Genomic DNA, 23,882 nt, shown 5'->3' on the forward strand with positions numbered 1-23,882 from the left:
CTCTCTCCCTCCTTCCCTTTTTTTCTTTTTCTCTGTCTGTATATATGTATGTATGTATGTATGTATGTATGTATGTATGTATGTATAATCACCAAAACAACCTTGTACTATTAACAGCTAACTTTTCAAATTAATGAGACAGTGTAAAGCACAAGATCAAGCAGTAAAATGTGGCTGGATTATGAAGTCCCGTAACCATCAAACCATGTCATACCTGGCATTTGTGAGCACAAATAAGCCAACCCCTAGCTAGACCTGATGCTATCTGAAAAAACTGTAAGTTATTTTCTCAGGAGAAGGAAGCAACATAAAGAACAAGTTAATACAATTAATACTTGTATTCTTCAATAAATGAACAGCTTGTCCTCTTTTCCATGAAAAATAGAAACTGATGCATTGTACTACATGGTGACAAGGTTCAATGTGCTTTCCCTGATCCAGAAAAGGGACACAGCCTGTCAAACCCACATCTCATTAGAGTCCCTGATGTACCCATGAACTTGTGACTGTCCTTGTGACACATCATGCATTAGTGCACAAGCATCTTAGGTGCAGTGAATCGCTTAGGATCTTAGGATCTGTGATCACTGGCAACTTGAAATAACCATCAGGGCTACAAAAAAGAAATGATTCCCTGATTCCCTCTTGTACCTCTAAAGCTGCATCTTGTTTTAGGAATAAAGACTACAACACAGGCAAATACTCTGCACAGTCAGATACTGAGATATCATTATTTTCTACTTTCAGGTTTAAAAAAGCAAAGGTTTTTCTAACAGTAAAAACAAAACAAAACAAAAAGAGATAAAACACCACTTTCAAAACAAAACTATTGAACAAAAATCTGTGTGTTAAGTATTGACATACTTTCAGGGAAATGCATTATTAGACAGTTCTATCCTGTGCAAACACCCAGAGTATACTGACACTAAGATGGCTGGCACGTCACTAAGCCATGCAATCTATGAAGCCACTATGATGTGTGTGGCCCATCACTGACAGAAACAGTGTAATGAGGTATATGACTATGTATTGCTACAGTCGATCATCCTTCCTCACACACCTTGCTTGGCCAAACTGCATGACTTCTTACCACCAAACGCTAATTCTCTACGTGGAACTATCATTCAGACTACATTAATTCTTAGGAACCAAGGCCCAGAGAAGCCTCTAGTGCCCTTATAAAATCTGGATTATGGACCCAATATTGTCCTGGATGCCAAGAGCCATGGAAAGCCTCTCTTGCCCTACTGTATTAAATCAAGATTTGACAGCAAATGAAAACACTAAACTAGAGTACCTTCCAATACCTTTCTTGTTCTACTGCTCAAGGACTTTATAACTAATGCATGAAAAATAGCCTCAGCATGAGAACAGAAAGGGAACAAGTGCAGCTATCACTTTCCTGATGGGAAACTCAGCTGTATAAGTTGTTGCAGCACTTACTGCAGTTACTAATTCCTATCTTATTACATAGCTCTAAAGTATTCTCTTCCATGGAGTGAATTTAATAATTATAGGGTAGCAGAAAGCACAGAAAGTCCTAGTATGTTTGCTTTGGTTTTTGGAAAAAGAGTTCTTGGGATAAGCATTGTGGTACAAAAGGTAAGCCCAACACATGTGATTCTGGCATCCCATATGGCTGAGGGTTCTAGGCAAAGCTTGCTCCATGACAAAGCAATGAAAGATGGACACAGTGCTCAACCCCCAGCACCTATGTGGGAGATCCGGATGAAGCTTCTGGCTCCTGTCTTAGGGCTGGCCCAGCCCCAACTGTTGAGGCCATTTGCATAATGAACAAGCAGTTGGAACGATTCTATCACTCTATCTTCTGTACTTGCCTCTCTCAGACCTTTCAAAATAAATGAGAGAGAAAGAGAGAGAGAGATCAAGTTCTGGGTCTAGGTCCTTCTGATTTATCTTGAAATACTGCAGCGATACAATGAAGACAAGGCTGGGAAAATGAGGCCTTATTTGTATCATATAGAAGAGAGGACTGCCTTGTGACACTTGGGTCCTTGACACCCACATGGAGATCCAGATACTGTTCCAAGCTCCTGGCTTTAACCTTAGCCCAATCCCAGCCATTGCACCCATTTGGAGAGTAAAGCAGTATATGGAAGATTTCTCATCTTTCCTTTTGTCTCCTTTGCTCAGCCTGCCAAATATATAAATTAAAAACAGATCATTTAAAAAGTGAGCAAAATGTATGTAGGAATAGTGTATGAAAAGGGTCACTATGACAAAAGCAATTTCATGATAAGTCATGAAATAATAAAAATAATAAATTTAGAACACGCATGAGGCTGTTAAGTCAGACTTCACATACACAAAACCCCTTAGCATGAGTAGGAGGCCTAGAAATGAGGTCCAGCTTGACTCTTTTACTAGTGACGGGATTCCTTAACAAGCTACATTACTTCTGCTGGTTTCACAGTAGGAAAATAAAAATAACATCCACGTTACCTACCTTAGAGCACTACAGTAAGAATTGTCTTCTGAAAACGAAGACAATGAATATGGCAGTCCTGTATACACTATACAGGATTCTACATATGCAAAAGGATTCTTCCAGGGGTGCTTTGTAAATTGGTGGTGCAGGGATTCACTTTTTGAAAATTTCAACACAGAAATTCAACATGGCATTTTTAAAGAAATTTACATAATACCGCAAGTCTATTCTATGCCACAGAACAATTTCAACTTCAATATTTGAAACTTTACAAATCACTCTGTAATATTAACTATTGCAAATGCTGGGTTGAAACCAAACTATTTGGTTGACTTCAGTCAACCAAACTATTGAAAGAAAATCCAAGAGAGTGTGTGTGTGTGTGTGTGTGCGTGCGCGCACGGGCTTGCTTTTCTAACTCCCAGAATGTTAGATAATAATTTCAAAGAAACAATGTGTTGCCAAAATTCAAAGAAACTGCTCTCCATCCTGCCATCAAAGGCTAATGTTTCTTTCTTTTGTTTATATTATATTACTATTTTAAAGATCCAGAGAAGATTAATTTACCTGTAGTCCCTAACTGTACAGAGTAGAAACTGCTGGAACAAAATCACAAATACATGTCAAAAATCATTTCACAAAAAAATTCAATAGACTAAACGCTGTAAAATCTGTTACAAGATAAAGCAATAAAAGATAGATCTGGGCTAATAAGCACATGACATTTAGATCAGAAGGTTATTTGGAAATGAAGAGGCACCCAAAGATAGCTTCAGGAAATGAAATCGTTACAAAATCACCAAGAATCCTGAGAACAATGAAAGTGAAATAAAAGAACACAAAGGCTTAAGGAGCTATTAACTGGGGGACAAAAAATACGCTCCGTTTCAAAGTGTGCCAAAACTCCTCAGGAAAGGTCATTAGTAGAATAACTTATGAAAGATAATTATAAAATATAGGTTACACACATATATAATTTGAATTGACAAATCATGTGGGTAGGATTCACAGAATTAAAATATGAGAAAACAAATCACAGAGATTCCAGACTCTATACCAAGATATGAAATGTAACTGGCAACTTCAAGGTAGCACTGGTTAAACTGCTAAATGAGAAAGCTCAAAGTGTGAACAGATGAGAGCAAAAGTAATGCAAATTCATAGACTTGAAGGCACAGTCATAGTGCCTAAGTATTTGAGAATCCAGAACATGTACCTATGTTACCAGGTGTTGTTGAGGCTTACCTAAATTGACTCAATTCTGCAGTCGCCACTGAATGCCCACTAGGTGTCGGGTCCCCTGCTAGATCCAAATGTGGTGATGGACATTGGGCAGTCAATGGCTGCCTTCTAAAGTCACAGGACTGTTAGGGAAAGGGGGCTCTTACTGTGGTTTGCCCCCTTCTAAAACTCATATTAAAATTTTACTGACATTGTGGTGGTAGTGCGAGGTGGACTATATAAGAAATGTTTAAGCAATCAGCATCTTTCTTCCAGAGCCGGTTTAGTTCTCACAGGAATTAAGATGCAACACCTTCAGGCTGTCTCTTGTGTTTTGTTTCTTCCCCTTATACTTGCTTCCCCTTCTGCTTTCCACCAGGACCTGAGGAAGTGATAGGCCCTTATCAGAAGCAGTTTTCATGTTCTTGAACTTCCCAGCCTTCAGAATCATGAGTGGAAAGAGACTGCTGTTATTGCAACAGAAAATTTAAAGCTCAAAACTGCGCTCAAGTACAAGCTAGTCTATTAAAAGGCATATTGTGATAGGAGTTGCACACATCACATAATGAGGTGATGAGGAGGTATGATGAGGGGGTATAAAAGCAGTCATTGCTATTGTGTAGTGCATGGTCAGGATAAATCTAGACTGCTGCAGAAGGGAATGGAAGCCTAAAGCCTAAAGCACTTGCCCTGCTCAGCACTGAACTTTGATCTTAGCAAGTTATTCATGTCTGAACCAAGAACACATACTATACACAGCACTTCTCGCATTTACAGTAGAAAAACTGGGATTGTCTCATTTCTGTTAGCTTAAACTTTCTTTATGGTGGGGTTTCTTCTAAGTCAAACTTTCAAACAATTAAAAGAAAATTATAGGAGCTGGCAACTGGTAAACACAGTTGCTCTAAATGCAAAGAACAGTGTGAGCTGCCAGATAAGACTGATCACTGATTCATTATATAAATGAAATTCATGCTACTTTTTGTGGATTACACTAACTGCTTAGAGAAGTCTAAAAGGACCACAAAAGAGTAAAATGTATTCAAACAGAAAAATTTAAGTATATAAAAATTTTAACCAAAAAGCAGCAAATTATAATGCATCTAAAGTAACAGAGTGCAGTACCAACATTTTGATTAAAGAAACTTAGGACCATGCATTGGCCTGGTAGTTAACACATGCACATCCTACACTAAAATACCTATGTTCAATCCCTGGCTTCATTTCCTGATTCCTGCTTCTAGGTAGTGTGGATGCTGTGGGGCAGCAGGCAATCCAGGGATGCACTCAAACAGAATGGTCCCTGCCACCTATGTGGGAGAGGCAGACAGCGTTACTAACTCCCGTTTTCAGGAAGGTCCAGGGTTTGCACTGCAGGCATTTGGGTAGTGAACTAGCTGATAAGTGATTTTTGCCTCTCTTTTTCCCTCCCAATCAGGTGTATGAATGTGTGTGTTTGTGTTTATGTATGTGCAACTGCATATACTTTATATACATACACGTGTGTATGTATATATATAATCTTACAATAAATATTTACTGTCATAATATACAATGGATGAGTATTTCCCCAGTATTATTTTTCAAACAGATATATAAAAGGAAGATTTCTGAAAAAAGAAAAAGGCATGAAAGAGGGAGAGGGAAAAAAAGCATGAAGAGACAAATATTTGCAAAAATGGCCAAAAATTTTCAGAAAGCCAGATAGAATTGCTTAAACCGGGGATGCTAATATTCCAAACTTCTTATTCCACAAACAGCATAACTGAGCAAGGCATGTCCCCAGCCAGTCATCCCCATCCGCCCCAGTATACATACACCCAAAAGAACACTGGACTATATGCAATCATCCCTACTCAAAACACTGTGGCCTTGTAAGAGCCACAAGAAACATAAGGACAAATGAGAAACCATGCTTCTTTCCATTTAAATGGGGAGGTAAAGCCTGTATTCTGAAAAGGGAAGAATGGAGCATTTCTATGACATAGGATCTGGGAGCCATGCATGCCAGAACAAAAGGATTGGATATCAGTAACAGTCACAAAGTCTTAAAGCATGCCATATCCCCCCCACCAAGCTTCATTTCTTTGTAGGAAAGTAAGAATCTTTTTAGGCTTATACAAGAAGACAATAAATTAATAATGAAAAATACAGTGACATGTACAATACGTTCAATAAGTGACACAGTTAAGAGCAGGAGAAACAGCAAACTATTAGAAATTTAATAGAATCTGATATTTGTAGAAACTCAAGGGAGCAAGTCCTTCTGACCTCGATTATATCTAGAAATGTTGGAGAAACATATGCAAATAAAATTTTGACAGTCAACCAAAGCATGCGGAGTGGTATGGTAAGATAGGACAAAGAGTTGTGGAATGCAGAATATGCAAACACAATAGAGTGTGCTTCAACAATCCTAGAAAACAAGAGGGACAATGGCCCACAATAGTGCAGGCTGCATGTATCACAATGGATGAGTCATCCAGGAGGATACCCTAACATAATCCCTAACAACCCCAGGGAGGGAGATAAGAGAAATACCATGAAATGCTTTGCTTTTCCCTTAGCCACTCATGTCATTGTTGCTTCCTAAAGACCCTGCCCTCACCCTAGAGCCTTCAGGCATGCACCAACTCTCACACCAGTGAATGTTTCCACACACCTTTGCCTGCAGCAATGTAAATAATCTGTCCTTACTCCAGGCAAAGTAAAAGGATACACTTTTGAACTTTCCCCCACAAAGTAGCAATGTCCCTCATATGCAAATAAGGGAAACTGTTGAGGGGAAAAAAAAAAAAGAAGCAGCAGCCAACACAGCTCCCAGATCACTGGGAAGAGGTAGTCACGGATACTGTTCTCCAACTCTGCAATCCCTCATGAATGATGTGACAATGAAGACCAATTCTGCTAAGTTCTTGATTAATTGCAATGGTGCAATCTTGGTCAAGGGTGATACAACCTAAAGCACTGCTATGGAGATTAGTAGAGCACCAGAAGTGGGATAGATAGATAGATAGATATTTTCAGGATATCTCTGATGCTTTTGTCATCCTTTCTGGGAAAGAATGCCCAAAGAAACACAGCCGGGCTCTAGGTGCAAACCTACAGCTGCCCTTTTGCTAACACTCTACCTAAGCCGCAGTCACTTTACATAAGCCAGATGCTAAATGTGACTTCTGTCATCAGTCCTAAAATGCTAAGAGTAAAGAAAAGTGTTTTATTGCAGCAACAAAAAAGGCTATAAGAGAGTGTGAAACCATCTCATAAAATACTGCTAAAACAAGCATATGATGCCAACCAAGAAGCAACTGGTAACATCCTAGAGATAGTAAATTTTTTTTTTTTCTCAAAAGACAGGGCAGGCGCAGAAAACAGAGAAAGAGGAGCTCAATCACTTTCCTCTCTCAGTTTCCAGAAATTTAACATTCTTTTGTTTCTTAGTTAAAACTACCACTTCATACCTTTGAATGAACTGCTGCCATGGTTAAAAATATATAATCTCTCAACCAGAGTCTGGCATCATTTGCATAGCCTGTGGGATTTAATGAGTGTGCACACACATTCATCTGAGATGTTGGACTCACACCGACCTTCAAACCACATTCGATATAAACTGGATGTATGGTTATTAAAACCTCTGCAACTAGGCTTCCCTCAAATTTATCTGTACATTGCAACAAAGCAGTATCTCCTAAAGCACCCCAGACAACTTTATCTCACAGCAGCAAAAGGGAGGAAAGCTAGCCGTAGGAGGAAAAAATATACATTCCAGATAACTTATTGGGTTCACTCTGTATACATTTCTAATGCAACTACCGCTCAGAGCCTTCTGAGGCATTGCTTCAAAGAAGAGGAGACCAATGACCAGTATACACACTCTTAAAGACAGTGAGCTGAGAGCAGAAGAGGATGCAGTAACTCACTCAGACCTCCTTCCTAGTTTCACAGTACCTCCACAACCAGATAGTCCTTGTGAGATCTTTGTCTTTTTGTTTGTACTAGATAACTTTTGGGGGCTCCTTAACCTCTGATAGCCTGTACAAATACATTTCACAGCATGACATAATCGACTGCCTTTTTCCAAAGCAACATTGTATATAAGCTATGGCACTGGATACTCACCCTCACCACCAGGCTGCTTATAGGGGTTGTACTTGGGTTTTGGAGCAACTACTGGTGCAAATTTCTTGGGAGGCTGCTGTGTGGACACTGAAATGCTGGGAGTCCCAAAGGAATGGGTGGTCTCCATCCGAGCAGGAACATGGCCTAGGGGCTCACCAGTGCTTTTGACGGGTAGCCAGGATGGGTGAGACATTGTTGCAGAATCTACAAAAAAAAAGGAACAAGCAGTGTTTTTAAAGAAGCATGAAAACGGAGATGAAATACACCATTACATCGCCACTTCCATCCCAATGAATGATTACTGAACCTTGACAAATGTCTCTGAAAAGAAGAATAAAGGAAAATGGAAGAAGGGAAAAAAATAAGGGCAAACACCATGGTCAGGGGGAACTGGCAGGATAAGAGAAGATCACTTCCCTAAGCTTGAATATCTTCCTTCTTGCTCTCCTTCCTTCCTTGCTTCCTTCCTTCCTCTCCTTCCTTCCTTGCTTCCTTCCTTCCTTCTTACCTTCTTTCCTTCCTTCCTTCCTTCCTTCCTTCTTTCTTTCTTTCTCTCCGTCTTTCTTTTTTTCTTTCTCTTTCTTTCTCTTCTTTCCTTTCTTCCTTTTTTTTTTTCAGTTATCCCCTGTAGTGAAAGGTTTCCATACTTGAATAAGTTTCTATACTACAGATTGGCAAAAAGCTTCCATTTTATGAAAAATTTATTAATTACCATGCTAATCAAATGGTGATATCTCAATGAGGTGGACAGTGTTACCTAAGTGAGTTTTTTAAACAGGTATCAATGGGATGCTGGCACAGCTCATTTGTTACTAAGGGCAGAACCAACAACTTTTCATAAATGAGGTAACTTTCAAACTAGCTGAGGGTTGATCAGAGGTGAGGCCTGAAAAATACCTGCAAGTCAGGCAGAAAAGCACAGAGCACTTGTGGTCAGTGACCCTATAGCAAAGGCACATGGAAGCAGCTTGCAACAGAACTAAAGCACAGGATAGAGCCAAAGCAGAGAGAACATTGCAAATAAATATGAGTTTATATAGGTTTTCTAAGATTTTAAGGAACCACTACCATTTCATTTTGGAATGGACCATAACAGGTGCAAGGAAGGACATTTAAAAAGAATTCTCATGCAGACTCATCCCTGGTCCCCACCTATGGGCACTTGGAAATCAACAAGAAGTAACAGTAGGTTTGCAAAATAATACCTTATATTGAGCACTAAAAGGAAACTCAGTATTCTTTAATATTCAATACCTAGATGAGGACCAACAATTCTGCACAACAACAAAATTCCCACCAGCCATGCAAAATTGATACCACATGGGACCTCCATGAAAATGTTTAACTAGGAGGGGACAAGCCCACATGCTGTTCTCTTCATCCTGTATATAGTCCCTAGGAAAGAAAAATAATGATTCCTCCATCAGAAGCAGCCAATCACTCCTCCAGACAGCTTGCCTGCTGGGGATGAGCCTTGTGAACTGTTTCTGAAGAGGGCTCTCCAAGTCTGATTGCAAGAGCTCTCCAGCACAGGAAAGGCCCAGAAGATACCTTATACCCACCCCCAGGCCCAAATCCACCTAGCAATTTATTAATTGAACTGAATTAATTAAGAGGGCTGCATAATTACCTCCAGATGTCAAATGACAAAGAGTACAGGAAATGCATGGAAAAACAAAGGCCAAAGCAGGTGATACTGCAATAGAGACAGGAAGGAAGGACGCAGTGCTGCCTACATGGCAATCTCATCTATACCATGGACGAGCAGTATAACCTGGAATCCAGACAGTGTTTCAAGTACCTACACTCCCTCAAATTTAAAATTGAAAAATATTGTCCTATTTAACACACAGTCGCTAAAATAATCATTGAGAACACATTAAAGCATTTTGTTTGATGTTAAAGAGCTAGAAAGTCTTCGGGAATTGTACAGCCATCCTGTAAAAAGGAAACAGCTAGAGATGTACTATTTTTTAAGGAGGAATATAGTCTGGGAATCAGTGTACAAGGATACCAGATGACACGATGAGGGTAGCTTTACCCTTTCATCACAAGATCTTTCTTTGCTTTTTCCTCTTGTAAACTTTTCATTATACATACTGTGAACACAATACATGTTAAATTAAGAGTTCTTTGAAAGGGAAAAGACCACTTACCACGAATGTTTAGCAAAGAAACTCTTATGGAAAAACAGGCACTGCATATCTGTTTCACTCATGGCTGTTAAATGCGGCTGTATATTTGGAATCATTTGAGAAGATCGTGTTTTATTAAATAACAAAACCAAGCTCATTTCTCAGTGTTGAGAAACACCAATTTTGTTTGTTTATAATTGAGTCTTGCTCTTCCACTAAATGGGGACAATAACTCCTGTTTGTCTTCAACATGAATAATGTGAATATAAGTGGTGAATTAGTAGGATCAAATACGGCTTGAAAGCATCAATGTACTATGCACATTTACAGTGTAAAATTTAATTGCATATTTTTAAATTGGTTTAGTACTGTCCTTGAAACATTTCCATAAATTTAAATTAGTCTGAATATATTCTATTAATATTATTATTATGGATTTTTATTAGAAGGATTTACAGAGAGGAGAGACAGAAAATTTTCCATCTGTTGTTTAATTCCCCAAATCGCTATGATGGCCAGAGCTGACCAACCCAAAGCCAAGAACCTCTTCCAGGAAATTCACGTAGGTACAGGGATCCAAAGCTTTGGGCCATTCTCCATTATTTTTCAAGCCATAAGCAGGGAGCTGTATGGGAAGTGGATCAACTTGGTCACAAACTAGTACCCATTTGGAATTGCAATAATTGTAGGCAAATGATAAGCAAGTTAAGCACTGCTCTTCCCAATAAGATTTTTTTTTAAGTCTGTTAATACAACATGCAGTAGTTTCTAAAGCAAAAAATACACATTTACGAAGCAATTCCCTGTTACTTATTGTGGCACTCTGGCCTTTTCATGTATGCCATAGGTAGAATAAAGAAACACACAAGTTCTGGGAAAGTGTAATAAAAATGAAAACTGAGAAATATGGATCCATAATGCATATAGATCCATTTCTAATATCTGAATCTAAATATTTCCCCAAGGAAAGTAACTTAATTCCTTCTCTTGGCTTTTGAAAAACTTCTTTCACAGTCCACAGGAAACTACTTACTCACTTGCCTATCCACCCCAACTTAGCCAGAAGTTCCTGAGGACAACTTCCCTCTGCCTGAACAGTGCCTGACCCAGAAGGCCTTAGAAAATCATCTTCTCTGTAAGAATGTGTAAAGAATCACACCAGAGACACACTAATGTGTCTCTGTCTTTCGCCTTAGTACGCACTGATACAACCAACTAATTTTTTCTCTTCTTCAGTTTGTGATATGGTGACTAATGCTGATAGATTTTTAGATACTTACTCAACTTCGAACACTTACAACACATACTGTTCAGTCATGGTAACAGTGAGCTGATTAATGAATACCCAATTTTTTAATCTAATTATTTACAGCAATTGAATCCCAAGTTCATATGTTAATGGTGCTAAGACATTAAAAAAAAAAAAAACTCCATCAGACTATAGTGCCAAGGTGAGGCCTTTGGAAGGTAAACATCATTTGGGTGGTGCCACATGATTGAGGATCAATTGCCTCCTGAAAATGGAGAGACCATGCACTGTGACCAACTGTGAAGCTTCATGTTTGTCACCATGTCATGCCATGCATCACTTCAGATTTCAGCGAGCAAAGCCATCACCAAAATGTGCCAATTCCAGTGCCATGACCTAAAACTTTTTAAATCAACAGGATAATGTTAGCCTATTTCAGTATTTTGTAGGTAAGGGGAAGCTGAATTAACACATTAACTTTGCCAATATATTTGGAATATTTACACACACATCTGTTTGATTATTTTATTTGTCATTATTAGGGTTAGATAAAAAGATTTTCATTCTTCTCTGGTGTCAAATTTAGTTTAAGATAACTTGACACCTTGGGCCCAGCGCGATGGCACAGTGGTTAAGGTCCTCGCCTTGCACACCCAGGATCCCATATGGGCGCTGGTTCTAATCCCGGTGGCCCCACTTCCCATCCAGCTCCCTGCCTGTGGCCCGGGAAAGCAGTCGAGGATGGCCCAAAGCTTTGGGACCCTGCACCTGCGTGGAAGACCTGGAAGAGGCTCCTGGCTTTGGATCGGCATAGTATTGGCCATTGCGCTCACTTGGGGAGTGAATCATCGGACGGAAGATCTTCCTCTCTGTCTCTCCTCTCTGTATATCTGCCTTTCAAATAAAATAAAATAAATCTTAAAAACAAAGATAACTTGACACTTAAAGTTTTATCAGAAGTTAGTGTAAACTACGTATGACATGATTTCTTCAGTAACACAAGTTAAATGTATTCCAATAAATTCCACAATCATTGTAGCAGGTTTCTACTTATTATGAGGTCTTTTTTTTAAAGATTAATTTTTATTAGAAAAGCAGATTTACAAACAGAAGATGAGACAAAGACAGAGATCTTCCTTCCACTGGTTCATTCCTCAATGGCCAGAGCCAAGCCGATCCAAAGCCATGAGCCAGTAGTTTCTTCCAGGTCTCTCAGAAAGGTGAGGGTTAGAAGGCGTTCAGACATCCTCTACTGTTTTTGCAGGCCACAAGCAGGGAAGTGGAATAACCAGGACATGAACCAACACCCATATAGGATCTCAACATGTACAAGGTGAGGACTTAGATACTAGTCTATCGCAAAGGATCTTGAAATATTTTTTTAAGATTTATTTATATTTATTGAAAAAGTCGACCAGATTTATAAAGAGAAGAAGAGACAGAAAGATCCTCCATCTGCTGCTTCACACCTCAAATAATCACAAAGGCTCAAGCTGACCTGATCCAAAGCCAGGAGCCAGGAGCTTCTCCCAGGTTTTCTACAGGGGTGCATGGTTCCAAGCCTTTCGGCTGTCCTCGACTGCTTTCCCAGGCCACAAGCAGGATAAGAAGAGGAGCAGCCAGGACATGAATCAACACCCATATGAGATCCTGACACTTGCAAAATCATATATGTCACTAGAGATTTAGCCATTTCCTTTGGGTTTTATCTCTTCCCTTTCTACAAAACTACCTCTTAGTTTAAAATGATTTCTTTTTTTACAATACATCATTTAGATGTATGAGTACTATTTCTTACTACTCCTTAAAGATAGAAGTCATGTTCTCTGTCTTCCAGATCAAATTGTGTAGCCTTTCATTAATCTTCAACAGCAGCTGGCAAACGGCTGCCACCTGTGCATCTCCTATTACTCTAACCTGTTCATCTTCATCTTACATAAACTCTAGAATCCTAGAAAACAAAACCGCTAATCATTTTTGTACTCCAAAAGGCCTACTACATGACAGTCACCTGATAAAAATGCCTCCTTATTTAACTAATTAATTTATTTGCCTATCATTGAAGATCTAGATGAATTAGAACCTCATCCTTTTTTCTAAGAAGTGAAAAGCATGTCTGAGAAACATATTTGCTCCTGTGAAATGAGAAAAAGAGTTGTGCAAAAAGCATATGAAAAGGATGGATGCTGTCAACAGAGCTAGCACGGGCTCAGCACCAGCAGCCCTTACACAGGATAAGGTTTTAGAGACTGCATGACTCTGAAAGACAACTGACACAACAAAGACAAAAGCATAGGGAAAAAGCAAACTATTTCTGTAGATGAAGGAGACCAATAGTGCTAAGATGAAGGGTGCAGGAGGAAGAACCCTTGAAAAAATTTAACAGCAAAACAAGCTTTTCTTTCCAACCTCTGAATAAAAATTTGACATGATCAGAAGTTCCATAATACAGATTAATACATGTAATGGAACCCAGGAATGTAGTAAATGCAATAGTATAGCCATAAAGTCCCTGCTTCCCCATACTCCGATAAGCCAGTGTGCCCTTTAACAACAGTTTTGCAAAATGAGCATCTGTGAAGTCCCAATCAGCTGTAACAACATTCTACAGTTTTCTTTCCCTTAACTCTTAATTACCACCCTTTCTTTTCACAAAGAGTTGAAGAAACCTCATACGTTTAGGAAACGGATGAACACACACATGTAAACTGGAGTTTCTCAAGTTTCTCAGGGAGAGACCCAATGTAAACACAGAGAACAGTGGTAAGAGCTGGTTTTGCTGAGCCAAAACTTACCCTGGTCTTACTTCTTCTAGTTCTAGGTAGGTTTCACTCTAAGCTTATAATCATCATGAAATCAAGAAGTGAAAGGGAAGATCCCCCACAGAGTCCCTCAAAATGAACAGCAGCAGAAGTGAGCAAAACAACAGAAACTGCTCTCATCTAAGCTAGAAGCCCATTGCTGAAAGGAGTCTGAGAGTTCCCACAGCACTGCTCTTCCAGGAACAGTGTCAAATGCAAAGTTTCACTTATTATCTCCTCTGTTGTTCTTCTTTTGTCTCCCCCAACAGTCCTGTGGCTGCAGGAATATCACAGAGAGACAATGAGTAACCGAAAGTTACTGAAGACTTGTGCACTAACTCACTTTCTAATGCCTACATAAGCATGCTGTCTTCCATAGGAGGATACAATGACCTTATCAATATCCACATTTTAAAAATCAGAAAAGTAAGGCTAAGATGCATGAAGCTTAAAAGCCTACTCAAGGATATTTCACTAAGACATTATAAGATAAAGCTCAGGCAGACTTTAGATTCCATATTCATGATTACACCAGCTCTCAATTGGGAGAAAAAAGAAAAAACAATATAATATCAAGAGTTTACCATTTCATTCTATTATCTGCATTCCTAGCTCTTGGGTCTACTTGCCTTCTCTGCTCTGTTCCCCAAACCTAATTATTGTGAACCATTTGATTGTATTAATAAAGTAAGTAGTAAACAGTACAAATGAATACAGACACACCAGGATGTAAACAACTCAGCGAGACCATATGATGACAGAGACCTGCCCGCCATAGAGGAAAACTTCAAGGACACAGGTGAAGGGGGAGTTGACACCAACTGGCAAAGCTACTAAATCTCTCTATGGAACTAATATTAATGTCAATTCACTGTCATCTACATTAGAACTGACAATCGGTTATACAAGTGTTTTAAAGCTCAATATAAATGCTGTCAAATGATGGTTCAAAGTCTTAAAATACTGCACCTGCATGGAAGACCTGCAAGAGGCTCCTGGCTTCAGATTTGCTTAGCTCTGATCACTGATAAGTGAAACAGCAGATAAAAGATTTTTCTGCCTCTCCTCTCTGTAACTCTGCCTTCAAAATAAAAGTAAACATATTTTTAAATGCATTATAATGAAGGAAGGAACATATATTAATAGTACTTTCTTAGTGGTAGAAAAATCAACAGATGAAATACTCTGCAACTTAAACATCAGAATTAGCTAAAAGCAGACTACAGTCTAGGATTCATGTTTCTTAGCAACATTTTTCTTCATTGAAACACTTAATATATTTTTTAAAGATTTATTTTTATTATTTTTTCATTGGAAAGGCAGATATACAGAGAGGAGAGACAGAGAGGAAGATCTTCCGTCCAATGATTCACTCCCCAAGTGAGCGCAACGGTCGATACTATGCCAATCCGAAGCCAGGAGCCTCTTCTGGGTCTCCCACGCAGGTGCAGGGTCCCAAAGCTTTGGGCCGTCCTCTGCTGCTTTCCCGGGCCACAGGCAGGGAGCTGGAAGGGAAGCGGGGCTGCCGGGATTAGAACTGGCGCCCATATGGGATCCCGGGCGTGCAAGGTGAGGACCTTAACCACTGTGCCACCGCGCCGGGCCCAACACTTAATATTTTTAATTTTTATTTAATTGATTTACTTAAGAGGCAGACAGAGGAGACAAACAGAGTGAGAAAGCAAGAGAGAAATCACCGAGCCACTGATACATTCCCTCAAAGGTCCCATCAATTAGAACCAGGCCCAACCACAGTCAAGGGTTGAAAATTCAGTATGAGCCTTACAAATGGGTGGCACAGTCCCAACTACTTGAACCATTACCTGCTGCTTCCCTGTATGATCATTAACAGGAAGTTGGACTTGCGAGAGCCAAAATTCAAGCCCAGAAATTCAAGGTCTCCTTTTCTATGCCTTAATACTTTAGACAAAACACCCACACCAAAGGTTGTTCTTCAATAAAAAGAAAGGTACTTCAGAAAGTTCATGAAAAGTAAAATTAAATAAGCTTGGGTTTAAAAGAATGAAATGCATATGTACAAAGGACCTGCAAAATGTTCATGAAAGATTTATATGATCAAAACAATGCAAGGATTTCAAACATTGCTCACACTGAAATAAAGTTACACTTTAATTCTATTTTTCATAATTTTTAAATTTACTTTTTGACATTTAAAAACTGCTTACTTTATTTATATTACAATTTATACAATATATTGCCCTCTCTGAGCTTCACTGTTCATCCTGTTTTACTCCTGGAATTCACCTGAAGATATCTAATCCTCAGAAATAAGACCCAGTTTCCAGTCTTTTGCTCTGTCAGAAAACCAATGCCCTTCTCTGAAGATTCAGTAACTGGATTAGATGAACACCAATGGTAACTGTTTGCAAGCTTTTATGAATTTATTAGGGTTCCTCATGATCAAAGTAGCCAATTACAATCAAAAGTTAGGCATGGAGATCACAAGTTATCTATAATCCCCTTATTTGATCAAGCAAGAATGTATGGCTCTTTCTTTTCTCTTTCTTGCTTTTGCTCACACTTGTTCTCGCTCTCTCATCCCCTATCTCCCTGACTCTTCAATTCTCTCTAAGGTGGGATTGGAATCTTGGTTGATCTCAGAGATTACCAAGGTATCAATCAAGATTTATTATGCACAAGCAAATGAGTACTTTAGGCAAACCTTTTTCAAACAGCATAGGTAAGTCCGCACTAGTGTAATTACAAAGTAAATGTGCTATGGCATGTGATGGAAGCGTGGGAAGACAGCACTGAAGAATAAGACAGGCTGAAAATTACACACAATTGTTAGTTGAATAGTAAATGTAATCATTCTTCCTCCCAAGTATCAGGTCAGATAGAGCCAGAAGGGCACAGGAGGATTTTCCATGGGCTGAAAATGTCAATGTATTCACTCCACTTCCCCTCGCAGACAGCTCTGGTCCATCTCTGGCTGAGAGGCTCACTCTCTGCATGGACAGCTGGCGTTGCTCAGAGGGGTAATGAGCGAACAACTCTGTAGAAATGCCAAATCTTTATATAGGCTATCAGAGACACACTGAGACAAACTGGAAAAAGCACTAGTCTGAGATGCATAAGACTTGGCCATAATTCTAGCTCAGTCATTAATTTAGTACTATGAAGTTAGCCCCTTGACCTCCTTGAGCCTCTATCTTGAAACCACTGATTAAATCCTGCTGCTCTCCTTGCACTCTCATGATCCATAACTCCCCTTGCAAATCCAGGGGTAGAATAAGACAAGATGTCTTCCAAAGCCATTTTTTTTTTACACTCACAGCAGCACAACAGATTGTGAAGTTCAGGTAGGATTCCACACATGAAAACTGCTCTACACACAGGATCCACACAATTAATGCCATCAGGGCACTTTTCCTGACACTATTGTGGGCAACAAGAGAATTTAGCTATATTGAAGGATTAAACAAGCAATATCAAGAGAGAGAAGCGTAGGTCCAGAGCAGTTAACCCAATGTTGATAAAGCAGAGGGAGCAGAAACAAATGACACTTGCCCTTCTGTTGCAGAATGTCCATTGAGAATGAAACCAGGAGCCCTAAGTGGAAAAAAAGAACATGGAAAAACCAGGACTCCCTGCAGGAAGGTCAGAAAGAGAGTGGAACAAATATATACCAGTCTTGTATTTGCCACAACATCTCTCGGGGGAAAAACATAGAAATCGTTGACAACAGTCAGGATAGGATCCTCAAGCGTCCTGAAGCCATAGAGTCCCAGCTTGGAGAATTCTTGGGGACTAATTTCTTTCTTCCAATTAGTGTGTTGAAACACTAAGACTTGGAGACACTGAAGTGCTTTACACAATAGAACAAAACAAAACAGCTAGAACACACCAGAGGCTGAATTCAAACCCAGCTGTTCTGCTTCCAAAGACATTTGTGGCATGCCCATTCCACTAAGTTAGTAATGACATTCCTCATGAGATCATTGTAGTCATGCCAGATAAAAGACATTGAAATAGACACAGAAGAAATGACCTTCAAAAAGAATAAGCATCCATGTCATTGAAAATTAGTGCAACAAATGTCCCCTCTGTGTCACATCTAATGAGACTAGTTCCAAAAAATTAAGGGAGGGACTGAAAAAATGTGTACTGTCTCCAGCCCTCAGTTTTCCCTACTCCAAAGTCATAAGCAATTAATAAGTGATATCCAAAATTTCCTCCATCAAGGACATTTTATTTTACGCAATGGTACATAAAACCTATGGAAAGTGTTATGCTTATTCAAGCATTTTCTTAAGGATTTATCTCCAAAGTCTATCACAACTACTTCTCTTGACCAAGGCCTAGAGCAGGTGCAACCACACTGGAGCTTTTCAGCCTCCAGTAAATCTGCTTCTGAAAGTGGCAATCTTGGTCACATTCATAAAGCACCTTCCCCAACAAAGAGGAAAGCATGAAAAAGGGAAGAATCATCAACACAACACCTAAAGAGGACTTCAAATTGTATTACTGATCATCTAGACTCTTCTCTTTCTAAACTTACCAATAAGTAAGTTAATGTGTGAGATAATTGCTTCTCACTTGTTTAGGTTCCTCCAACCACTTGCTCAAATGTATTTTTAAACATGTGAACATGGTGTTGATCTGTTTATAAATCTATCATGACCATCAGACATGCCATGAAATTTAATTAGCAATTGAGTAATGTTTAATTACCTTGGCTTTTGGATAACAATTTTGCATGTATTTTTTTTCCTTTTTTGCAAATTCAGACTGATATTTCAATAAAATTAAAAGGACAATATAAATTTAATGCTAGTTATAATCTTGAAAAGTAGGAAAAATTTTTGAGGCCCATGAGACATCCATGAACAATTCCAGCCAATATTTTATTTAATAACATTACATATTTCTCCGTAAAGCAAATAACTGCTAACAGAAATCACAGCAAAGAATTGTGGAGTTACCTATTACACTCTAACATGGAACAGAATATTGTTCATAAAACTGTCACTTGTCAGCTGTGCCACTTGTATCCTATGCCATGACCACTTTCTGTAAACCAGTTTAGAGCTTTCAAGTTTGGACATTATCCTTTGAACTGATACTATTCAACTCATATATTGTTAGCAGTATTAGTGTTACAAAGTTCTATCTTAGTCTGTGTTTCTCTAATTGCCATCATGAATTCCTCTTTGAAAAAACTGCATCATTGTGATGCAACACTGCAAGCATATTGTTCAATTAAATTTTTAAATATCTAAGTACTGAAAAAGTAAAGTAACAGGGATATAAATTCTTAACATCCAAAGACTATGAGAGAAAAAAACAGATTCAACTTCATACTTTTAATGCTCTGAAATAACTTTTGCTTAATAGCAATCTACAATCTCAAGGAAATTGTTTCTCAGTAATAGAAATGGCATGAGAACCACTGCATTAGAATATGTTACACATTCAAATTACATGAGAGACTAGTTTTGTAACCTCACATTTAACAGCAAAACAGAACCAGTTTCAACTGGTGACCTTTCTCTTCATGTGACAAGTTGTTCCACTTTTATTTCCAGATTTTGAAACAGAGACAAAATCCAGTGAAGCCTTGACCAATGGCAGCTGAGTAAAACTGAATCAAGCTGTTTCAGATCACTTTCAGAATCGCATCAGTGGATGTTATTCTACTTTATATTTCTTGATGAGAATACTTGTATGAGACCTTCTGCATTTTTATTAATCATTAAACTCTATGCAAAGCAAGACAAAACAAAACACACCACTAGAGAATCAAATATATTTAAAAAGCACAGTTGGCCTAGCAGCTAAGATACCAATCAGGATATCTGAGTCCCGCATTGGAGTACCTGGTCTTAATAGCTAGCTGTAGTTCTTGATTCAAACCTCCTGATGGTGTGAACCTTAGAAGACAGTGATCTACGTTCAAGGGGCTGGCTTTCTCCTGCCATACATGTAGAAGACCTGGATTGAGTTCTTAGCCCCAGTTTGACCAGGAGTCTTTCACCACTCCCGGAATATGTAGGTACCTGGGACATGGAATAGCAGGTGAGATTGCTCTCTCTCTCTCTCTCTCTCTCTCTCTCCCCCTTTCCTCTATGTGTCTTTCTGCATCTTCAATAGTTTTTATTCTGGATACATAAAATATACACACACTTTAGGCATTTAAAAAAATTTACATATTTATCTACCTATTTGAAAGGCAGAGTTACAGACATAGAGGGAGAGACACAGAGATCCTCCATTTGCTGGTTCACTTCCGAAATGGCTGCAATGGCTGGGCCAGGGTGATAATAGCAGCCAGGAATTTCATCTGGGTCTCCAACATGAGTGCAGGTGTCCAAGCACTTAGGACATCTGCTGCTGCTTTCCTAGGTGCCATCATCAGGTACCTGGACTGGAAGTGGAGCAACTGAGACTTCAGTCACCAGGCACTTATATGGGATGCCAGAATCACAGGTAGTGTCTTAGGTGCTGAATCACAATGCAGACCCCACATTTTAGACATCTTTAAGGTTGATAGCCAATTAACATTCACTAATAGGGAAGTTTGATACACATGAGGTATGAACTTGTTCGTAAGGATTTCTAACATGGCATTCAAGTTGAAACTTCACCATATGTGAGTTCTTTTGTGTAGTAACTCACAAGGTAGTTCCGTATATGGCAAGAAACTCATGACTTCTAGAAAGGTTGGGGTAATTGAAACCTGCATTCCCATAAGAACCACTTGTATATCCTATGTTTGCCTTCTGGGGCCACAAAACCTCTAGTACATAGAAGTCCTTACAATCCTTTAAATCTTTTATTTGATTACTAGTTAATTTGTCTGCATTTTACCTTTGCTCAGTCTAATTCTTCAGGCTTTCAACTAGCCTCACAAGTTAAACAACAAAAAAAGACAAATATGATTTGTTTCCTCCAACTTGTGGTAGCTAATGTGTAAAGTATAAAAAACTGTATATAAATAAATTGACATCTTGGGGTTCAATTATTGCTTACAACACTTGTCTACATTCCTACAGAACAGCATTTTTTCTACTGTTTCTTCTTAAAGATTTAGTAGAGCATTATAAGACTGATTATATAATAAATTAAAATTATGTCATTACAAAAGATAAAGAAAGAAAGGGAGAGAGGGAAACACATTCTTAAATCTTGTATCAAAGTACTTCATTTAAAACCATAAACTACTAGTTTTCAATTTTTGGCACGGTTTCATCACATTGAATCTTTAACAAGATCCATAATATAAACTATACAAATCAGTAAAATAGTTATTCAGACATTTAAGTTCTTGTGTTCTGGCAGAACATACTTCAGTTTGAGAAGAAGCATAAGGTGAGTAATTATCCCAGACTCCCCAAAATGCCACCAGCAGAGTTGATATAGTACCAAACAAAATGTTATGTACATGAGCAAAATTGACATTTTGAAATGTACTTATTGTTTGTTGCCCTTGTCTATACTCCTGCTGAACAGTGGTCTATTTTCTACTTAGAGGGGCAATAAGCATTTGAATATAAAGTGAAATCGTGCTACCACAAAAATGTAATAAAAACAGGAAGAAGAAATGAGAGAAGAAAGGTGTGAGGAAGGGATGTCACAAAGCATCATTATGTGCTTAAAATTTTATACATGAGATGCAAGAAAAATATTCCCTTTATGTAAATACACAAAATAAATAAATGTGGTATTTTTAAAGAAAACTCAATATCCTAAAATCTTGTAACACTTCACCTTGGAGAGAACAAAGAACAAAGAATGAATCCTCCTTACTGTTACGTTCCTGGTGCCTAACCTAGGATCCAGTCCACCATCAAAGCTCAGAAAGCGATTCATATAACAAAGAGAGAATACCTTAAATGTTGGGAATCCAGAAAGTTAAGTCACTTCAGTTCACATTTAAAACACTGTTTACTATGGTTCTGTGAAACTAGGATAGTCATACATCCAATTTATGTCTGCTATTTGATGCAATTATTAAGTGTCTGTTTTTAAAGTGTTCCTGTTTGAGTAACAGCTTAGAGTCATCAACTTATCACATACAGATAAAGTTCTTGGTCACCAGGTCAAGTGAATCCTGAATACAGCTGGGCTCCCTTCCAAGGCTGAAGACAGCCAAGAGTATTCCAGTCTTTGAGTCCATTACTTCAGCTGCCAAGACAGAAGCAGCAGGCAATGCAGGGGGTCTGGGGATACAGGGCCAGCAATGCAGAGAGATATTGTGAGAATAGAGATATAGTAGAAATCTAGCTGAAGCTGGTTATCAATCAACCTTCTCATAAAGCCTCTCTGTGCCACAGTAAAGGATGTCAGCTTTTCTAAGGAAATCAGATTGATCTCAATGTTTTTGTCATCTGCTATCCTCTGCCCTCTACTCCCATCAAAATTACCAGTGATTCCACAACATCTACTTGGTCACATGTGACACAAATATTTGTCTGATTTTTAACTTAAAGATTTTTTTTTATTGGAAAGGCGGATATACAGAGAGGAGAGACAGAGAGGAAGATCTTCCGTCCAATAATTCACTCCCCAAGTGAGCGCAATGGCCAATGCTATGCCGATCCAAAGCCAGGAGCCTCTTCTGGGTCTCCCGCGCGGGTGCAGGGTCCCAAAGCTTTGGGCCATCCTCGACTGCTTTCCGGGGCCACAGGCAGGGAGCTGGATGGGAAGCGGGGCTGCCGGGATTAGAACTGGCGCCCATATGGGATCCCGGGCGTGCAAGGTGAGGACCTTAACCACTGTGCCACCGCGCTGGGCCCTGTCTGATTTTTAATTTAAAGCAGGAAATATAAGTTTAAAATGTGTCTAGATGTAGTCACTGGTGTACAACAGTAACTAAAGATGGGGAGGGAGTTGACTCACACTTATTTCACATTTCAAAATAGTACTTTCCAAGATGTTTGAAACCAAAACAGCTTAGAATATTCTCCCAGTTCAAGGTCTTCCTTGATCATGGCATTTTTCTGATAAACAGGAATTCCCCTTAGAGATTCTCTCAAGTAAGACTGCTGTCTTCCATTCTGCTATAAATTAATTACCCTGACAACCAGAGGTCTAACAGAATGTAATTGTTACTCCACTCTACACTTAGTATTAACTATACATACAGCCTTATGAAATAATGCACAAAACCATAGAAACAATAGCCCTTAGTATGTTCAATGTAGCTTGGCACTCAGATTTGCTTTACTGCAGAGGTTGCTTGGCAGGTAGGGCTTGCTTGCAAAAGAAATTCTGTGAAAATATATGTTCCAGCCTGAGATTTGGAAGGTAGAAAAGCAAGTGCCTGCTGCTCTGGCCTGTTTTCCAGTGGAACGACAGTTATGAAGACATGGGGGATTTTCTGTGTCTACATTCTCCCATTCATCCAGTTTTGTAGCTGCTAAAAAGCAGCTGTGGCAGAGGAAGTAGTTGGACTCCATTTCTCAAGGTTCAGTTACTACCTTCCTGATTATGTCTGCCTGCTCTCTGTTTCACAAGTACATTATTGCACTTTACACTTGAACTTATCAGTTCCATGGGGTCCTCTTGATTTTCTTATTTCCAGTCCTCTGTGTCACTATGCTTCACTGAAAGCTCAGCCTAGAGCCTGCTCCGTATGGTCCTTTCAATGGTATTGAAACAATTAACATCCAGTATTATTCCCCTTCTGCTAAAACAGCTACAGTAAATCTGGGCTTTTAATTCACTGGGATGATACTTTGCTGGCTCTAACTTCAGACCAGAGATGGTCTCCCCAAGAAACCGTTGAACTTATCTGGACAATAAGATGCCAGACTTTTTGCTTTGTAAATACTTTCAATGAAAGAATCTCAACTGAATTTGAACTGTGGTAGTGCAACAAGGTGGAGGAATCCACCATGGGGGGGAGGGTGTGGGGAGGGGTGGGGAGAATCCCAGCACCT

The 23,882-nt window shown here is 39.1% G+C and overlaps 1 protein-coding gene across 4 annotated transcripts in view; it reads right to left on the reverse strand.

Moving 5' to 3' along the window:
- The window catches only part of LOC121167276 (lipoma-preferred partner), a 688,035-nt gene that overhangs the window by 440,777 nt on the left and 223,376 nt on the right, over nt 1-23,882 (reverse strand). For 2 of the 4 annotated variants that reach the window (XM_040996716.1, XM_040996715.1), the window contains exons 1-2: nt 11,226-11,645; nt 7,793-7,996 (exon numbers count right to left, since the gene is read on the reverse strand). In XM_040996716.1, coding sequence (XP_040852650.1) covers nt 7,793-7,996; nt 11,226-11,232 — 211 coding nt within the window. In that variant the 5' untranslated portion in view covers nt 11,233-11,645. Of the gene's footprint in view, nt 1-7,792; nt 7,997-11,225; nt 11,646-13,971; nt 14,254-23,882 lie in introns of those variants that run through there. The other 2 variants (XM_040996718.1, XM_040996717.1) reach the window with 2 other exon arrangements.

This window comes from Ochotona curzoniae, unplaced genomic scaffold (genome assembly GCF_017591425.1).
Source record: "Ochotona curzoniae isolate NIBS_2020 unplaced genomic scaffold, NIBS_Ocur_1.0 patch359, whole genome shotgun sequence".
Taxonomy (NCBI): Eukaryota; Metazoa; Chordata; class Mammalia; order Lagomorpha; family Ochotonidae; genus Ochotona; species Ochotona curzoniae.